The 21,515-nt window shown below is 35.8% G+C and overlaps 1 protein-coding gene across 2 annotated transcripts in view; it reads right to left on the bottom strand.

The window, feature by feature from the left end:
- LOC102805324 (DENN domain-containing protein 2B-like) overlaps positions 1-21,515 on the bottom strand; it is a 124,558-nt gene that overhangs the window by 44,814 nt on the left and 58,229 nt on the right. For both annotated transcript variants that reach the window (XM_085502740.1, XM_085502743.1), the window contains exons 7-8: positions 8,359-8,532; positions 3,480-3,554 (exon numbers count right to left, since the gene is read on the bottom strand). In XM_085502740.1, the coding sequence (XP_085358866.1) occupies positions 3,480-3,554; positions 8,359-8,532 (249 nt within the window). The remainder of the gene's footprint in view (positions 1-3,479; positions 3,555-8,358; positions 8,533-21,515) is intronic.

The following is a 21,515-nucleotide window of genomic DNA, read 5'->3' as shown; positions in this document are numbered from 1 at the left end:
TAAGCAGCTAGAAACTGCAATCCCTCTGTAGTTATTAGGAATTGTCTTGGACCCTGACTTGTGAATAGGAACGACTAAGCTCGTGTTCCAACTGGCTGGAAAAATACCTGAATTATATATATGACTAAACAATTTTTGAAACACTTCAAGAATGTAGAATTCTCCATATTTAAACATTTCATTACAGAGCTCGTCCTTCCCTGATGTTTTATTTAGTTTAAGTTGATTAAATTGCTTTTTTGATTTCAGGTATAGTGATTTGGCCATTCAAATCATTTTTGCTGTTTGTTTTGTTTTCAGTAGTCCAATCAGTTTGACTAAATTTCATTTAAATTGTTTTTATTAGGGCAATTTGTTTCTAAATCAGTTGATAGGCTGTTATTGTTTAAAAGCTTTTTAAAGTAAGACAGCCGTTCATTGGGCTCAATTGAATTGTTATTGTTATCTAAACAATCTGAGTTTAAGTCTCGTAACAGCTTCCAAAAGTTTGATGGTTCACCTTCAGAATCACTTAGCTTTTATAACTGGTGCTGTTTTAAGTCATATTTTTTCCTTTTAGTTAATTTTTTATGACAAAGTATTTTCCCCTGGTGAACGGATCAAGAGGATATTGCTGAAACAACTTGATAGCAGTTTTAAGTTCATTCCGAATTCAAACCATAATTTAATTTCTCTTTTTTTCTTTTTTCTAATTTTGGGTGTTATTTTTTGACTCCCATGTGCAAAGCACATAATGGGAGTGTGTCTGTATGTGTGTGTGTGTATGTGTGTGTGTATGTGTGCCCGACTGTTCCACTGCTATCTCAAAAACCATACATCGGTTTTTGATGAAACTTGGTGCATAGATGTTCTGGGCCAATGCGCAGATTTGACTAGTTTTTGGTAAAAATCTGTGCATATTAATTACCTAATTTGCATGATAATTAGCTATTTTTTAGTGGTTCCATGACTGTTCCACTGATATCTAAACAACCACTCATTGGATTTTGATGAAACTTGGTACATAGATGCTCTGAACTAATACTAGGTTTTGATTAGTTTTTGGTAATAATCTGTGGATACTAATTACCTAATTTGCATAATGATTAGTCAATTTTTGGTTTTTCACTGATATCTCAAGTACTAATCATTACATTTCAATGAAACTTGGTACATAGATGTCATATGACACTGCATAGACCTGATAGTTTTTATGGTAATATCAGTACATATAATTACCTAATTTGCATAATTGATTAAATTTCAGCTTTTAATATAAGTAGTGAGCATTACATTTCAATGAACCATGGTACTTACATACTCAAGGACTATGCAGAGATTGATTGTTTCGGATAAATATTTGTGCATATTAATATTCAGCTTTTCCATGGGTATCTCAAGTACTAATCATCGCATTTCAATGAAACTTGGTACATAGATCCTTTAGGACTATGCAGAGACCTGATTAGTTGTAGGCTAAATAATTGTGCATATTAATTACCTAATTTGCATAATTAATTTTCAGCCTTTCTACTGATATCTAAAGTACTAATCATCACATTTCAATGAATCTAGAATTATGCAGAGACCAAATTAGTTTTTGGTAAATATTTGTGCACATTAATCACCTAATTTGCATAATTAACCAATTTCCAACTTTCACACTGATATCTCAGGTAATGAATGTTTGCACATGGATGCTGTAGGACAATAGACAGACCTCGATAATTTTGGGTTGAAATCTGTACATATTAATTACCTAATTTGCATAATTAACCAATTTTAAGGTTTCACACTGATATCTAAAGTACTAATTATTCCATTTCAATGAAACTTAGTACAAAGATGCTCGAGGACAATGTACAAACCTAATTAGTTTGGGGTAAAAATCTGTTCATATTAATTCCCTAATTAGCGTAATAATTCATAATTTTTTGGTTCTAATCACATTTCAATTAAACTTGGTTCATAGATTTTCTGTTACATTGCGCAGACCTCATTAGTTTTACACTAAAATCTGTTCATATTAATTTTCTGATTTGCATAATTAGTTTTCAGCTAAGTAATTCCGAATTATATTTAATGTGTTACAATACTCTCAGCACATGGGAGTTCTTTCTAAACTTTCTTTGATTTTACAGTTTTGTCTGCGACTGCAAAGCACTAAATTCTGTAACAACAACATCACAATTGTTTGAATCAATTTTGTTTATAATGTTGCTAATTTCATTTTCTTTAGCAATTTCAAGAAGTTCCCTGAAATTTAGTTTTGCTTCATTGTCCCAATTGTATTTGGCTGGTAGTGGTTTCATGTTCATTTTGACTTTGCGTTTTTCTTATGTTAATATTGTTTACATCAATTTTAAAAGACAGAGACAGTGATATGGGACAGTGGTCTGAGATGCAGGTTAGGTCATGCACTTTGAAATACTGAACATTTTCACACAAAAAAGTAGATGTGATTGCATAATCAACGGTACTGCACCCATTTGCTGTGTAGCAGGTGTATTTACCAGATGAATCACCAATGGTGCGCCCATTGAGAATAATCAAGTTACTGTCCATGCAAAGCTCAATTAATTTTCTACCAAATTTGTTAGTGTTAGTTTTTGCTTTGTTATCCATGCTACGTCTTTCTCTAAAGTTGTCAGCGATATAGTTAAGAGGGAGGGGAATATGTTTATTATTTTCTTCATTTACTAAATCATTAATGATGCCAACTCTAGAGTTGAAATCACTTAACAGGATAACATCTCCTTTAGCAGAGACATGTGCTATATCCCTCTCAAGCAGTAAGAATTTATCACTTTCATTATTTTTATAAATAGATGAGTTTTCTGGAGGTATATATATGCAGCCAATATATAAATCACTGCTGGTTAAATAGCTTTTTATCAATTTTACACCAGAGAATATCATCATATTATTTTCTGTATTAATTCTTGTGATGAAATGTTTAAATTTGTCCTTGAACAAAACAGCAACCCCACCTCTCCTACATTTTGATGTGTTATTTCCAGACTGTCTATCTTTACGGATTTTTTCATAATTATCTAAGACAGCTGGGAGAGAAACTTGGGTTATATCACTATTCAACCAGGTCTCCTGACCTCTAATGGAGAAATAAAGTTAATAAACTCATCATCCTGGCTCTTATTTTGAATGCCATTTACATTCCAAAAAATAAAATATTTTGGAAAACAATATTCAATGAGTGTTAGTATAAATATCAATAATACTAGACAATACTAAAAAAAACGATAATGACACAAGCGCATGTGAGTCGTAGCAGTTAATAAAAAACGAAAGTGCAATCAAATGCGTAAAAAGAAAAAAATAACAAAATAATATATTGGCATGACAACTACACAGACACAGTTACCAACAGTACTTCTGTACTATTATGAAAAACAAAACAAAAAAACAGAGCTGTTGAAAGTACAAACTTGTATGATAACAAGAGTGGAAAAACAACAGCATATTGTAATTTGTATACTTACATGTTCTAGTCTTGAATCCATTGGTCTTTGTAATAATATAGTATCAGTATTTATCTTTACTTCTATAGAATTACCCTAAAGTACAATTATATATTTTAACAGTTAAATACAATTGGCAGAGTCAACTCAACACTAAAATATATAAATTTAATGCAGTGAATTTAATGACACACACACAGACACACAAACAGACAGACAGACACACTTACTGCAAAGACTCCCTTTTTGTGATTCGCACACGGGAGTCAAAAATATTCTAATGGAATTGTAGCTTGTATATATTTTTATAGCTTTTTTTCTGTATTGTATTTTAATGTAACATTTTAAATGGCTCCTTGTAAAACAGCATTTAGCTGACAGGATTCCTAATAAACTTCAAACTTCAGAGCAACTATGAACCAAATTTCAATGAAAGGTGATGATTATGCAATTAGTATGCTTGAATTACAATCCAAAACTAACGCATTGTTTCTAGGCAATTATTAATTATTATGCAATTATTATGCATAGATTTCAACCCTAAATTAATTAGGTCTGTAATTGTTCCAGAGCACATATTTACCAAGTTTCCTTATAATGTGATGATTAATTCTTATGCAAATTAGGAGGTATATAAACATACATTAGTTTATTGTCTTAGTGTTTTTACTCTTTCTTGAAAAAAAGATGATAAGTAATTGAGATATTGATGGAAAAGCTGAAAACCGACTAATTATCATACAAATCAGGTAATTATTCCGCACAGAGCATCTAGGTACCAAGTTCATCAAAATCCTTTAAGTGGTTCTTTAGATTGGTACATTATCATACAAATTAGGTAATTGATATTCATAGATTTCAACAAACAAGCAGCCTGTTGGCTGAGATAGCTCCGCTGTTAGCAATGCACATTACAATTAAAGAACTGAAAATATCATTAGAAAATGAACAATATATATATATAAAGCAGCGAGACAAATCTGAAAGAGGTCCACATGTAGTACCTATATATTATAAAAGCAATCAAACTTGCGGTTTTCAACAAGAAGTCGAAAATATCACTTTTTATCAAAAATATTCACTAAAATTAGAGAATTGAGGATATCATCACGAAATGAACAAATCTGAGAGAGTTAGCAAATAACATCGAATAAACGGCAAGGTAAAGACTATGTCTAATTATAGTAAACACGTACTGCGTGCGTGACTCGAACCGGCGCTCGCGTACGGCACCTAATCGCCTAGCTTCACGCCACTACACGTCTTCCCCTCGGCCACCGGGCATCCCCAAAAAAGGATGCTTAATAACCGAGCTTATTACGTGCAGAGAACATGAAACCCGTCCACGCGATGTGTAGTGGCGTGTTTTTTGCTTACTTTACTTCCTATGTCGACAGCAAATACGAGTTTAAAATCTGAGAGAGGTCTACATGTACTACCTATATATGTGATATCAAAGCAATTGGATTTGCGGTTTTCAACAAGAAGTCGAAAATATCACTTTTTACCAAAAATTACAAAAATATTCATCAAAATTAGAGAATGGAAGACATCAACATGAAATGAACATGTCTGAGTTAGGACCACATGTAGTACCTATATATGTAATATCAAAGCAATTGGACTTGCGGTTTTTAACAAGAAGTCGAAAATATCACTTTTTACCAAAAATGACAAAAATATTCACCAAAATTAGAGAATTAAATATATCATTACAAAATGAACAAATCTGAGAGAGGTCCACATGTAGTACCTATATATGTAATATAAAAGCAATTGGACTTGCGGTTTTTAACAAGAAGTTGAAAATATCACTTTTTACCAAAAATGACAAAAATATTCACCAAAATTAGAGAATTGAAGATATCATAATGAAATGAATAAATCCGAGAGAGGTCTACCCAAGGTACATATACAGCAAGTATCAAAGCATTCAGGCTTGTAGTTTTCAAGAAGAAGTTGAAAAAGTAAAACATTAACACGGACGGCGACGACGGACAGCGACGGACAATCACCCATATGATAAGCTCCACTCGGTCAAGGTCTCATCATGTTCAATGTACCAAATTCCAAAAGTATGTCGGAAGACAAGCAAGTTCTGCCTGGAACTGCAGAAGTACTTGATTTTGATGAATTTCTGGAACTAAGATGGTTGCAATTTAGCCATCTTGAATTGAATCATAAAACAAATGCATGTGCTTATGTGTGATATAGTGCATGAAGCAAGTGTCAAGACATGGCCCTGAAACAGCAAGTCATGTCACAGACTAGACCCTGTTAGTTTAATAGTGAAAAAAGTTGAAATAAGTCAACCATTTTTAATCAGAGCATAAACCAAATGACACAAGACATAATGTATTTGTTTGATCGCAATCAGTCAATGTATGTCAAATACATGGCTCTAGAAATTGCATTTGGCAATTTTGAATCTGATCTGAAAAACATTATGGTACAGTTTATATATGTTCAATGTTTGCACCAGGATGGACAATATCTTTCCATGTATAGGGTAACTGAAATCCTGGTACGGAATGGCAGAAATGCTTGATTTTGATCGATTCTGAGCATAGAAATGAGCATGAAACAAACTGATGTGCATGTATTTGTGTATCCCATGATGTATGAGTATGTGTAAAGTTTGAAAGAGATTGGCCCCGGCATGTCTGAGATAAAGGTGAGATGCATGCACACACAAATGTACAGGACGTCAATAATCTATAAGTCCTCATTTTTGGACTGCATTTGAATTGGAACTGAAAATGGATGTCAGATTGCTATTTTGAAACCAATCTGTGAATAAAATGACTAGCATCTAGCACCAAGTTGAATAAAACAAGCCATGCATGGCACAGTCCCTGTTAGTTATCAAATTTATAATATATAGTTTTGTTTATAGTAATATAGCTTGAATGGTTATACCATGTCAGGAATATGATTTTTTAACATTAAAATGATTGACATTTGTATCTGATCGTCAAACAAGTACTTGTCCATATTGAGAGACATTGCTCTGGAACAGCATTCAAAATCAGCCATTTTGAATACATGTATATATATATATAACATGATGTATAACGAATATATAAAATTTAAATATAATAAGTCAAAGCATTTAAGACAAATCATTAAAACAAAATGGTTGCCAGTCAGCCAATTTGAATCCAATCTGAAAAATAAAATGACGAGCATCAGGAACCAGTAATGTCTAATGTATGTACCGAGTTTGAACGAAATCCACCCATAAATGCTTGATATTTGATGATTTTTTAGCACAAAAATGACCACCATTCGGCCATTTTGAATAGGATAGTCAAACCAATATATCTGTTTATCTATGACATGATGTATAATGAATATTTAAAATTTGAAAATATTATCAGTCAAAACAAGTTGGAGATATGGGTCTAGAAGCCCATTCATTAAAACAAAATGGCCGCCAGTCGGCCATTTTGAATCCGATCTGAAAAATAAATGATGTGCATCAGGAACCTGTAATGTCTAATATATGTACCAAGTTTGAACGAAATCCATCCATAAATGCCAGAAATGCTTGATATTTGATGATTGTTTAGCACAAAAAAGGCCACCATTTGGCCATTTTGAATAGGATTGTCAAACCAATATATCTGTCTATCTATGACATGATGTATAATGAATAAAATTTGAACGTAATCAGTGAGAGCAAGTCAGAGATATGGCACGAGAACCACATTCATTAATACAAAATGGCCGCCAGTCGGCCATTTTGAATCTTATCTGAAAAACAAAATTATTTGCATCAAGGTCCTATAATGTCTAATGTATATACCAAGTTTGAACAAAATCCATTTGTAAACAGCTGAGAAATGATTGATTTTTAGGATTTTTAGCACAAAAATGGCCGCCATTTGGCCATTTTGAATCAAATCGTGAAACAAATTGACGTGCATATGTATAATATCATGTATGATGTATGTGTGAAGTTTGATTGTGATTGGTTCAGACATTTTTAAGATACAGGTCCGGACGCACGCACAGACACACGCACACACACACACACGCACGCACGCATGGACACACAAAGGTCAAAACATAAGTCCCCGTTTTCGGACTGCGTCCGAACGGGGACTAAAAAATTTGAGTTATTGTATACAAGGAAATGTTTTTCAACAGAGCTAGTTAACAACAACAATAACTACAACAGCAAGGACAGACATTTTCCCCTTGACTACCTTGACATGCATCTATGCCACCTACATTGTTGTAATAGCAGCAATTTTCACTAAAATTAAAGAATTCAAGGTATATTGTCACAAAATGAACAAGTCTGAGAGAAAACCATCCAAGGTATATTTGTAGTAAATTATGAAAGCCATACAGATTACAGTTTGTAAGAAGAAGTCAAAAATGTAACATTCAACTGCTGATAGCAGGCCAAAAACGGTAGTGTGAATTGAAATGTAAACATACTTCAAGGTGCTACAAACATTGCTTATAATTCAGTCATGATTATTATGCCATGAAAAAAACGTTTAATGCCATGAAAAATGCAACTTAGTTTTATGTGAGCAAGAATTTTGACTCGCTGGATCTTTGTGGAATGAAGATATCACTACATCTGTCATGTTGTCTTGTATCTATTTATCTGACAAGTCAAGAATGGGATTAACAAATCAGAATACTGTGTGGTATTATTGAGATTTATGTCATTTTCTAAATATTGGCACATATTTCTAAATATTGGCAATCACAACAATAATGCAACAGATGAAACATGATTATATAAATCATGTTAGTTGGCTATGGGCAATATGTGAGGTGGGGAGCTCTATGTGTAAATATTAGAATTCATGCATCTGTAAAAACCACATATAAACAATGAGAGTGATCAGTAAATCACAGTTGAAATGGAAGTACTCACTGGTTTTGGCATGATTCTTGCACTTACAGCTTGTAAAAATTTGTGTACACTATCATCAGATTGATGCATTCTTCTTTCCTCTACTTCATCAAGTAATTTAGAATAAAGATTAAAACACCCAACTGGACTGACAATACAATACACTATTGGTAGCCTTAATCCACTGCCTTCTGGCTGGTAGTCAAAAAGATAAAATAAAATATTACAACCCATTGAAAATCTAGATTAAATAATAAATGGATGGATAGATAAAAACTAGAAATTAATACACATGTGCTGGTATGAACCTCTCTTCACATAGTGAAATTGTGTATAAAACTTCTTAAACAATGTAATAATATACATGTATCTACAAATTTTGAGAGGAAAGTACATGTACTAGTTAAAATAATAATTGTACAGCAACATATCTAAGCAAAATTTGGTGAGTATACATGTATGTTCCTCAAAACTACATGTACATGTAGTATTTTTCAAATAACAGTAGAGTAATTAATCAAAATCTGGCATATTTGATTAGAAGACTTTTATTTATGGACAGACAACGGGAGATAATGTTGTAAAAGCAATATCTCAAGAATCAGTGATCGGAAATAGATGAAACTGAGCAGTCATATTCTAATTTGTTAACAATAAATTTACATATGAATGGAATTCTTGTTTCATTGATAGTACAAGAACCAGTGCTCAGATTCAGATAATGTTATAATTTCCAGAGCTTAAAGTGCTACAGTCGATGTGCTGCGTTGTGTTCGATGTGTTGATAATATGTGCATAATTAAGTAGCTTATTAGTATCTGAATTTATTTTGGCACTGTTCATTACATATTGTAATTTCACAAAGCATCATTGAAATCTAATAATTGGTTGTTGAGATATTGGTGGAATAGACACAAATATATTGACATCCATAAACACAGATACAGATACTTACACTGATGAACTAAACTACAACAACACAGCAATTAAATACATATCTTACCATATATGCAAATTACTGCACTCACCACAGGCAAGAATATGTTGAACTAATATATAAAAGACTTGATAACCATTAACTGACCACAATAATTCAACTGATAGATTTCATATCAGGTTTAGTATTATTTCTATGCAGCTACATACCCAGTTGTATTGAATTAGATATCGGTAGTTACATCCACATACCAGTATATACATGCATGCATCTCAAAAACATGCTTCTCAAAACTTGGTAAAGGGAAATTTGCACAGTAGTTCTACCTTTCAGAGTTTTTAATAATTTACCCCTTACTAAAACAAGTGACCACATGGTTTAAATAGCTCCACTGTCCTTGTAGAGTGCCTTCAGCAAAACAAAGTTGATAGTGTAATATACGGTTCTATATTAGTGATTTGCCATGGTAATTGTTAGCACAATGTTCTAAAACACAGCCATGGTGGTTTATATGGTTGTTGCTTTGGCAACTGTAATTGTTATCAGCTTGTTACAAACCATACCAAGAATCAAAAGAATTGAGCTGTTAAGTTTCAAAAAGAAGTCAAAAACAGCATTTTTTTTATCAAAAATATTTGCTATGAGGGGTGTTCAATAAGTAATGCCCCTTGACCCATTTCCCATAGCAGGAGATTAATGTAACTTGGCAAAGTTATTAGTCTTTCTCTACATAGGAACCACCCAGAGTTATGCATTTCTCCCATCGTTTGATGCAGCTCTGGAAACCGTTTTTGTAGAACACCCCAGGTTGGTCCTCCAACCACGTCCTAACTTCGGAAATCAAGGCTGCATCATCTGAGAAACACTTTCCTTTCAAACTTCATGGCTGGGAAGAGATGAAAGTCAGAGGGTGCAAGTTCAGTAGAGTAAGGGGGATGGGGAAGGATTTCATAGCCACACGCCTGTGCTTCTGATCTGGCGACATGCAAGTTGTGGACAGGAACGTTGTCCTGCAGGAGGAGGATACCCCATGATAGCTTCTCTTAATTTCATCAAAAGTGAAGCATAATAGGCTTCTGTAATTGTGGTACCCTTTGCCATGAAATCTGTCATCACTACTCCGTTCTGGTCCCAGAAGACTGTGAGCATAACCTTGCCAGCGGAGGGCTGCACCCTTCTTTTTTGGAGGTGGTGAGTCCAAGTGCTTCCACTGAATTGACTGGGCTTTGGTCTCTGGATCATAGTGATGGACCCAAGTTTCATCCTGTGTAATCAGTCTTTTGAAAAACTTTGACTCATCTTCTTGGCACATCTCCAAATTCATCCTTGAGCAGTCAACCCATGCTTGCTTCTGGAAAAGTGTGAGCAACCTGGGAATCCATCTGACAGACACCTTATGCATATGCAAATGGTCATGAATGATAGTTTCCACAGACCCTGTCTAATCTTCACCTCTTGGGCTATTTGGCGAACAGTAATGCGTTGATCTTCCAAAATGGCTGCCTCAACTTGACGGTCAGATGCCTCATCAATGACAGAAAAGGGACGACCAGGTCCGGGAGCTGTTTCCACAGACTTCCTTCCATGTTTGAATTCATGATGCCAGCGTTTCACAAGGTCATATAATGGGGCATCATCACCAAAAGTTTCTTTCAATACAAAGGAATGAAAGCATTATTCTCTTTAAACACTAAATTAAACAAGTTATTGAAAATGAGACAGTACCCGTTAAATTTTTGAAAGTTCTCTTTGTGCTCGTCATATTAAAGCGGAGGGGTTGTTGCGAGCGTGTCCTTGAAACTTGAGTTCCAAGTGGCGTATACAACAGATTATTTATTTACATCAAAACACGTGTAGTAGTAATATGGCCAAAAATAAAAACAGCCGGTATTCGGCCATCTTTGATCTGATTATGAAACACACTGATATGTATGATGTATATGCCAAATACGAATAAAAATGGTACATAAATTGTGGGAATATAGTAGTAAGACCAAAAAGTCAGATGGCTGTCAATCGGCCATCCTTGACCAGATTTTGAAACAGATTGTCATGGATATGCATCCTAACATGTATAAAGTACATGTACATGTATGTGCCAAATTTGAATGAAAACTGACAGAGCACGCCCAAGATACCGCATAAAAAAATCAAAGAAAGCTTAGAAAGAACTCCCATGTGCTGAGAGTATTGGAGACACATTAAATATAATTTGAAATTACTTAGCTGAAAACTAACTATGCAAATCAGAAAATTAACATGAACAGATTTGATTGTAAAACTAATGAGGTCTGCGCAATGTAACAAAAACTCTATGTAATAATAATAATAAATAATAATAATAACTCTATTTAATTAAGCGCAACAATTCCAACATATGAAGATCAAAGGCGCTGATACAATAAACAATCAGTCAAATATTAAAAGCACATTTAAATAAGTGCGTTTTCAGTCTGGATTTAAAAATGTCTACTGAAGGACTAGAACGAACAGACAGAGGTAATTCATTAAAAAGTTTAGGACCTAAATTTTCAAAAGCACGGTCTTTGTATAACACCTTGGACTTTTTACTACACATCTGACGAGTTTTAATAAGAAACTTCGATTCAGATCTTAAACTACGACCCGGTACATAAAATTCGATTAATTCACATAGATAATTTGGGGCAAAACCATACAAAGATTTATACACTAGTAAAAGTAATTTGAAATTGATTCTTTGTACAACTGGTAACCAATGAAGTTTAATAAAAATGTCTGTAATGTGGTCATATTTTCGAGCACGAGTGACAAGGCGGGCTGCTGCATTTTGTACACGAATAAGAGGTTTTATCTTAGTTACAGGGAGACCAGACAATAGTGAATTACAGCTGTCTAAGCGAGAAGATATGAAAGCATGTACCAACTTTTCAGTATCAGATTGGGATAATGATTTACGAATACGATTAATATTTCTTAGATGGGAATATCCAGATCTACAAATAGTAGAAATGTGTGTTTCCATAGACAGCTGCGAATCAAACAAGACACCTAAGTTTCTAGCACTTGACGAAGCACTAACCAATTCTTCACCAATTGCGATACTAGACAAAGGACACGAGTCTTGTGAGAATCTCCGAGACGACATGCACACAAATTCAGTTTTCGACACATTCAAAAGTAGGAAATTACAAGACATCCAATCGCTAACATCTTGAATACATGTCTGAAGTATCACCCGGGCGCGAATTTGATCATCTTCAGAAACCGATAAATAAATCTGTGTGTCATCGGCGTAAAAATGATATTTTACGCCGTGACGTCGCAATAACTCGCCCAATGGACGCATGTACATTGAGAACAATAATGGCCCTAAGACGGAGCCCTGTGGAACACCGGTTACTAATATAGACGTCATATCAGAAAATACATTTCCAATTTTCACTTTTTGAATGCGGTTACTCAAATACGACTCAAACCATTTGATGATGAGACCATTTAAACCAAAATTTGATCTCAATCTATCGATGAGAATCCTGTGATTCACAGTATCAAAAGCGGCTGAAAGATCCAAAAGTACTAGAGCAACTGAATTCTTAGAATTATCAATACTGCATAGTACATCGTTAGCGACCCGCAAAAGAGCCGTTTCAGTGCTATGTGCGGTCCGATACGCTGATTGAAACTCTTCATACAACGAATAATTCTCTAAATGTTGTTTCACTCTGGATGCAACGACACGTTCAAGGACTTTAGATATAAAAGACAAATTAGAAATCGGTCGATAATTTTTCAGCATGTTTGAATCCAACGATGCTTTCTTGAGCAGAGGTTTAATCAGCGCACATTTCATTTTCTCAGGAACACTTCCAGTGCGAAGTGATTCATTTATGATATCTGTTATAGGTGAAAGCAGGATAGAAAGGATCTTTTCATCTTTTAATATATTAGTGGGTAAACAGTCCAAATCGCACGAAGCCGACGACGATTTTTTTATAATTTTAATTATTTCATCCTCCGTGGCTGGTTCAAAACATTTCAATTCATCACCAGAGAACTTGCGCAGTTCGTTAAAACGGTTTCCATTCAATAAATTTAGATTTAGTCCTTGATTGATTTTCTTAATCTTATCCACGAAAAACATGCTAAAACGATTCGCTAAATTTATTTTGTTATCGTGAATCGGCAACGCATTCAAATTATTTGTCGAGCCTAGAAGACCATTTACGATGGAAAACAGTTTTCTTTGGTCACCATTACAATCCGCGATCTTATCAGCGAAATAACTCCTACGTGATACATCAATAAGATCATTAACTTTATTTCGTTTAGATTTGTAGATTTGGCGATGGACAGTTAAACCAGTTCGCCGCCACGTCCGTTCAGCTTTACGGCGTTCAGTGCGGGCGTGGTAAATATCAACATTTATCCACGGCTCGGCCACACGAACGTGAACAGTCTTCTCCTTCATGGGGGCATGTTTGTCAAGCGTTTCCGATACAGCAGTGTTGAAAATACGTAACTTAGCTGTAGAATCTACCTGGTCAACTGTTCTAGTACACCCAGATTCGAGTAGATCAGATGCGAAATTATCCCTATCAAAGTTCTTGAAGCTGCGATAAGTAATTTTGGTACGATTTGATGTATTATCATGATGATTTGACAAACTAAAGAAAATGGGATAGTGATCAGAGATTGCTGCGGCCTGGTTCACTTCCAATGATAACACAATATTCTCACGGGTAATAATTAAATCCAAAATGTTACCAGAACGATGGGTAGGTTTGTCTACTAGCTGCACTAAATCATGCATTTTATGTACCAAGTTTAATTGAAATGTGATTAGAACCAAAAAATTATGAATTATTATGCTAATTGGGGAAATAATATGAACAGAGTTTTACCCCAAACTAATTAGGTTTGTACATTGTCCTAGAGCATCTTTGTACTAAGTTTCATTAAAATGGAAATTAGTACTTTAGATATCAGTGTGAAAGCTTAAAATTGGTTAATTATGCAAATTGGGTAATTAATATGTACAGATTTTAACCCACAATTATCCAGGTCTGTCTGTGATGATTACCAATAGTACCTGAGATATCAGTGTGAAAGTTGGAAATTGGTTAATTATGCAAATTAGGTGATTAGTATGCACAAATATTTACCAAAAACTAATTGGGTCTCTGCATAATTTTAGATTCATTGAAATGTGATGATTAGTACTTTAGATATCAGTAGAAAAGCTGAAAATTAATTATGCAAATTAGGTAATTAATATGCACAATTATTTACCCTGAAACTAATCAGGTCTCTGCATAGTCCTAAAGGATCTATGTACCAAGTTTCATTGAAATGCGATGATTAGTACTTGAGATACCCGTGGAAAAGCTGAAAATTAACTAATTATGCAAATTAGGTGATTAATATGCACAAATATTTATCCGAAACAATCAATCTCTGCATAGTCCTTGAGTATGTAAGTACCAAGTTTCATTGAAATGTAATGCTCACTACTTATATCAAAAGCTGAAAATTAATTAATTATGCAAATTAGGTAATTACATGTACTGATATTACCATAAAAACTATCAGGTCTGTGCAGTGTCATATGACATCTATGTACCAAGTTTCATTGAAATGTGATGATTAGTACTTGAGATGTCAGTGGAAAAACCGAAAATTGACTAATCATTATGCAAATTAGGTAATTAGTATCCACGGATTATTACCAAAAACTAATCAAAACCTAGCATTAGTTCAGAAATCTATGTACCAAGTTTCATCAAAATCCAATGAGTGGTTGTTTAGATATCAGTGGAACAGTCATGGAACCACTAAAAAATAGCTAATTATCATGCAAATTAGGTAATTAATATGCACGGATTTTTACCAAAAACTAATCAAATCTGCGCATATGTTCAGAGCATCTATGTACCAAGTTTCATCAAAATCCAACGAGTGGTTCTTTAGATATCAGTGGAACAGTCATAGAACAGCTAAAAATTAGCTAATTATCATGCAAATTAGGTAATTAATGAGCATGGATTTTTAATTTAGATATCAGTGATATAGCTTGAAATTGATTAATTATGCAAATTAGGTAATTATTATGAACAGATTTTAACCCCAAACTAATCAGGTTTGTACATTGTCCTAGAGCATCTTTGTACTAAGTTTCATTGAAATGAAATAATTTAGATATCAGTGATATAGCTTGAAATTGATTAATTATGCAAATTAGGTAATTATTATGTGAAGATTTTAACATACAATTAATCAGGTCTGTCTATTGTCCTACAGCATCCACGTACACAGTTTCATGGAAATTAGTACTTTAGATATCAGTGTGAAAATTGATTAATTATGCAAATTAGGTGATTAATATGCACAATTATTTACCCTAAAACTAATTAGGTCTCTGCATAGTCTTAGAGGATCTATGTACAAAGTTTCATTGAAATGTGATGATTAGTACTTGAGACATCAGTGGAAAACCCAAAAATTGACTAATCATTATGCAAATTAGGTAAGTAATATGCACAGATTTTCACCAAAAACTAGTCAAAACTTAGCATTAGTTCAGAGAATCTATGTACGAAGTTTCATCAGAATCCAATGAGTGGTTCTTTAGATATCAGTAGAACAGTCATAGAACAGCTAAAAATTAGCTAATTATCATGCAAATTAGGTAATTAACGAGCATGGATTTTAACCAAAACCTAATCAAAACCTAGCATTAGTTCAGAGCATCTATGTACCAAGTTTCATCAAAATCCAATGAGTGGTTCTTTAGATATCAGTGGAACAGTCATATAACAGCTAAAAATTAGCTAATTATCATGCAAATTAGGTAATTAACGAGCATGGATTTTTACCAAAACCTAATCAAATCTGCGCATTGGCCCAGAGCATCTATGCACCAAGTTTCATCAAAAACCGATGTATGGTTCTTGAGATAGCAGTGGAACAGTCAGACACACATACACACATACACACACACACACACACACATACAGACACACTAACTGCAAAGACTCCCATTTTGTGCTTCGCACATGGGAGTCAAAAAAAAAAAGATGTCTGCCAGTCGACCATCTTTGATCCAATTGTGAAATAAATCGTCATGGAAATGTATCCTAACACGTATAATCTATGTACAAAGTTTGAATGACAACTGACAAAGCATGTCCAAAATACAACATTTTGTTACGAACGGGAATACGAGATAGTCTCCCGCGAACCTGGCCGCCAATATCTCGCACTCCAGAACGCAACACTAAAGGGTCAAACAAAGGCACACAGTCAGGATATGTCCAATAATACTAATTTAATAATACAATAAGCATAAACCAATAACAGGAGTGATATAAATCACAAACCGGTCAACAATATACATCACAATAAATATAACATTAATGATAATAGCCCAGCTCGGAATTGTCTACCCTACCTAAGTGCAGAACTCGTATTGTGTAGTTTCAGCGATAGTACAGTTAATCACAGCAACGTCGACGGCGATATCAGTTCTACAGCTCCAAACTAAGAGGTCTCGGGGAATGCAAATTACACGACACTGACCGTAATGTTACGCGACTTCCATACCGTCCGTGTAGAGAGAAGACCAAGATCAGCAAACCATGCTTTCTGGCGAAACACAGGTCTTTGTCTAAAGTTGGTTTTACAGCGTAGAACCACAGCAGGCTGTTTTGCATCTATCAGTCCCACATGCCGAATTGGTCAGGCATTATCATGAGACATACGTTGGCTGCCACGTTGACACTGCACCGGAGCTGAGCTGAGCTGCACTGCACTGATCGGGAGCTGGGTGACAACTTGATTAACTCGTGTTCACGTTCGTCTTGCACAAGCACGAACAAAAGAATATTAATTAGCAATGACAATACATGCGGTCTATTCTAATTCCGCAGCTGGGCAAGCCTCACTAGCTAACTGGGCATTATCAAAATACATTCATTTTACAGCAAAAATAGAATATCATAACATCTCCCCCATACAAAAAAGAACGCTTTTCTAAAGAAATGCGTTCTTCAAACTACAAATCCAAACTATTAATGCAATTTTACATAACATATCTCAAACTCGTGATAAAGCATCAGCTAATACATTATCTTTTCCAGCTATATGTACTATTTTCAAAGAGTATGGTTGTAGCATCAAACTCCAGCGAAATAAACGATGACTCTTGGTTTTAAATTTTTCCAAAAACACAAGTGGATTATGATCCGTATAAATGGTTGTAGGACCATTGCCATTCGTCACATATATTTCAAAATGTTGGAGAGACAATACCAAGCTCAAAGTTTCCTTCTCAATTGTAGAATACCGTTTTTGGTGTACATTTAATTTTCTTGAAAAATAACAAACTGGTTTCTCAACCCCAAAGTCATCTTCCTGGAGCAACACTCCCCCAACGCCAATATCACTAGCATCAATCGCTAAACTAAAAGACTTGCTGAAATTTGGAGCAGCTAAAATGGGCTCTCTTATTAACACAGCTTTAATCTTTGCGAATGCCTGTTCACATTCATCTGCCCAAATAAACTTCACCTTCGTACTTAGCAAATTGGTAAGTGGAGCCACAACCTCACTATAGTTTGCCACAAACTTTCGATAGAAACCAGACATGCCCAAAAATCTAAGGATTTCTCGTTTTGATTTTGGAGCCGGAAAGTTGACAATGGCTTTAACCTTGGCCAGTCGTGGCAACACTTTACCTTGACCTATGACATGACCTAAATAAGTCACCTTAGCTTTAGCAAACTCACTTTTGGTCAAGTTTACAACCAAATTGGCCCATGTGAGCTTTTCGAACAATTTTCTGAGATGGAGCAAATGACTTTCCCAATTTTCACTATAGATGACCACATCATCAATATACACAACACAATTTGGTACACCTTGTATTACTCTATCCATTAGGCGCTGGAAGGTTGCTGGAGCATTTTTCATGCCAAATGGAAGCACTTTACAATGAAACAAACCATCAGGCGTGACAAAGGCTGATATTTCTTTGGCCTTATTAGTCAGAGGAACCTGCCAATAACCTTTAAGTAAATCTACCTTACTGATGTACTTTGCTTTCCCAACTTTGTCAATGCAATCTTCAATTCTGGGAAGAGGATAAGAGTCAGTAACAGTTAAAGCATTTACCTTACGGAAATCAATACAAAATCTCAAAGACCCATCAGGTTTGGGGATGAGAACAATGGGAGAACTCCAACTACTCTGACTGGGTTCGATTATATCATGCTGTAACATGTACTGAACCTCCTTCCTCACCTTGGCCAACTTATCAGGGTTGAGTCTGTATGGAGCCTGCTTAATGGGGATAGCCTCCCCGACATCCACATCATGCCAAGCCAAAGTGGTACGACTCAATTCATCAGAACACAAATGTTGAAATTGAAAAATCAACTCGCAAAAACTTTCTCTTTGAGGCTCTGGTAAATAGCTCAACAAAGACGACAAGTTGGATAAGGTCTCAGAATTGGATAATACAGCAGTTTGTGGATCCAGTTGTGACATATCAAACTCTCCAGGATCAGGATCATCTTCATTTTCATCTTCGCACTCAAAAGTCTGATTACCAGAACCAACTACACCTATCATCTTATGGGGTTCTCCCTTACAATCAAAATACTTCTTTATCATGTTAATATGACAAACTCGTTGACGTTTTCGGCGATCAGGGGTACTAATTAAATAATTGACCTCACTAAGTTTCTTTTTAATCTCATAGGGCCCACTAAACTTAGCAGCTAATGGCTCACCCACTAACGGTAATAATACCAAGACCTTGTCACCTGGACTAAACTGGCGTGCTTTTGCATTTCTATCAAACTTCTTCTTCATAACATTCTGCGACACCTTAAGATGTTCAGCAGCTATCTCGCCTGCTTTAAAAAGGCGTTCTCGAAACTTGCATATATAATCTAGCATATTGGTCTCTGGCTCAGCAACTAGAAACTGTTCTCTTAGAAGCTTCAGGGGACCCCTGACATTATGACCATACACAAGTTCAAATGGACTAAACCCTGTAGAGTCACTGGGAGTGTCCCTAGTAGCAAACAATACAAGGGGTATTCCCTTATCCCAATCCTCCGGACACTCTGTACAGTATGATCTGAGCATGTTCTTCAAAGTTTGATGGTACCTTTCTAATGCTCCCTGAGACTGAGGATGATAAGCAGAGGATTTAAGCTGACTCACCCCCAGTTGATGCATAACCTCCTGAAATAGCCCAGACATAAAGTTTGACCCTTGGTCAGACTGAATTTCTTTAGGAAGCCCATACCTTGTAAAAAAATGCACCAATGCCTCCACCACTACCTTAGCAGTTATAGTTTTCAAAGGCACTACCTCAGGATACCTAGTGGCCATATCCATGATTGTTAACATAAAACGAAAACCTGTCTTGGTTCTAGGCAATGGGCCAACACAATCAACCAATACCTTACTGAATGGCTCACCAAATGCTGGGATAGGCACCAAAGGAGCAGGCTTAATAGCAGGCTGGGGTTTTCCTACAACCTGACAAGTATGACACGTTTTGCAGTAGTCAACCACGTCTCTATGTAATTTGGGCCAGTAAAAATGTGCCATTATTCTGGCTTCAGTCTTTCTTATACCCAAGTGCCCAGCCACAGGGATAGAATGAGCTATTCTAAGTATCTCATGCCGATAAGAGTGAGGCACCACTATTTGGTGAACTACCGTCCAGTCCTCATCAGCTGGGGAACTGGGAGGTCGCCACTTCCTCATTAAAACACCATCCTTCATATAACAACACTTCGGAAGATTTTCAGCCTCATTCTCACTCAATGCACTTGCCATTAGCTCTTTCAAGGTGCAATCTGCTTCTTGCTGCTCTACTAGTGAAGAGTGACTGAAGTCAGTCTTAATCTCACTACCATCCTTCAAATCACCAAAGAAAGTCTCCGCTAACCACACACCAGAGTCTTCCTTCACTACCTCTGACACCAGCTCATCCTGTCTCTCCTTACTAGTTTGTGACCTAGTAACACACGCAGGGAATATACCAGGATATAATTCAAGCAACTCTTCAGTCTTGTCATTAACCACAGGCTTACAAGAAACCACGGGGAGTACACTCACCTTACCCCCAGCCAGGTCATTACCCAGTAGAAAAGTAACGCCCTCTATCGGCAAGGACTTGACCACACCAACAGTCACATCTCCAGTGACCAAATCAGACCTCAACTCGACATTATACAAGGGAACAGACTCATAACCACCTCCAATACCCTGAACCAGCACACTGGCATCTGTATTTACATTATCTAAAGGTAATACACCAGCCAACATTAAAGACTGAGCTGCCCCAGTGTCTCTGAGTATAACTACAGGCTTACTATCACTAACCTTACCAAGGGATACCTCACCCTTTGACACAAAGTTTTTATACTCTTCAGGTACATCAAGTATTCCACATCTTTTTCCAGGTATGGCTGAACTCCCTACTACTTTCCTAACAGGGTCTCTAACCCTGGCAAATGCTACTGGCTTTCTCCACTGCCTCTCATTCTTCAACTTGAAACACTCTGCCCTCACATGCCCTGGCTTCTTACAATAGTAACAAAGAGGTTTTTCCCATACTCTCTTGTTCTCAGCTGATTTAGGTGTTACAGACTGACTTTTAGTACTCGCACCACTAGCCTCACTGTCCAATGCACCATTAGCACCACGGGAACGCCTATTATTCCATCTGGGGGAATAGGACTTTACACTCTTCTTATGGGTTAATTCATAATCATCGGCCACAGCAGCTGCATTTCTAATATTTTTCACTTTATGCTCATCAAGGTGGGTTTTAATATCTAGGGGAATGCTATCTTTGAATTCCTCCAACAACACTACCTCCCGTAAACTACAAAAATCTTTCTCTGCCTGGAGGGACCTATACCATTTATCAAAAACTAGCTCTTTCTCCCTAGCAAACTCAACAAATGTTTGCCCACCGGTACGCTGCAAATGCCTAAATCTCTGTCTATAAGCTTCGGGCACTAATTCATAGGCTGACTGAACTGCAGCTTTCACAAACTCATAATCTGAATACTGCTCCTCATCAAGAGTGGAACATACTTCGCTAGCTTTTCCAGTAAACACGCTATGCAACAACAAGGTCCAATAACGTTCAGGCCATGCAAGTCGTTTGGCAATTTTCTCAAATGACAAAAAATAGGTATCCACGTCCTGCTCTTGAAATCTCGGTACTAATTTA

This window comes from Saccoglossus kowalevskii, chromosome 1 (assembly GCF_978046115.1).
Source record: "Saccoglossus kowalevskii chromosome 1, keSacKowa6.1, whole genome shotgun sequence".
In the NCBI taxonomy this organism is placed as follows: domain Eukaryota; kingdom Metazoa; phylum Hemichordata; class Enteropneusta; family Harrimaniidae; genus Saccoglossus; species Saccoglossus kowalevskii.
Note: the sequence above shows the minus strand (reverse complement) of the source record. Positions and strands in the feature narration are given on the sequence as shown.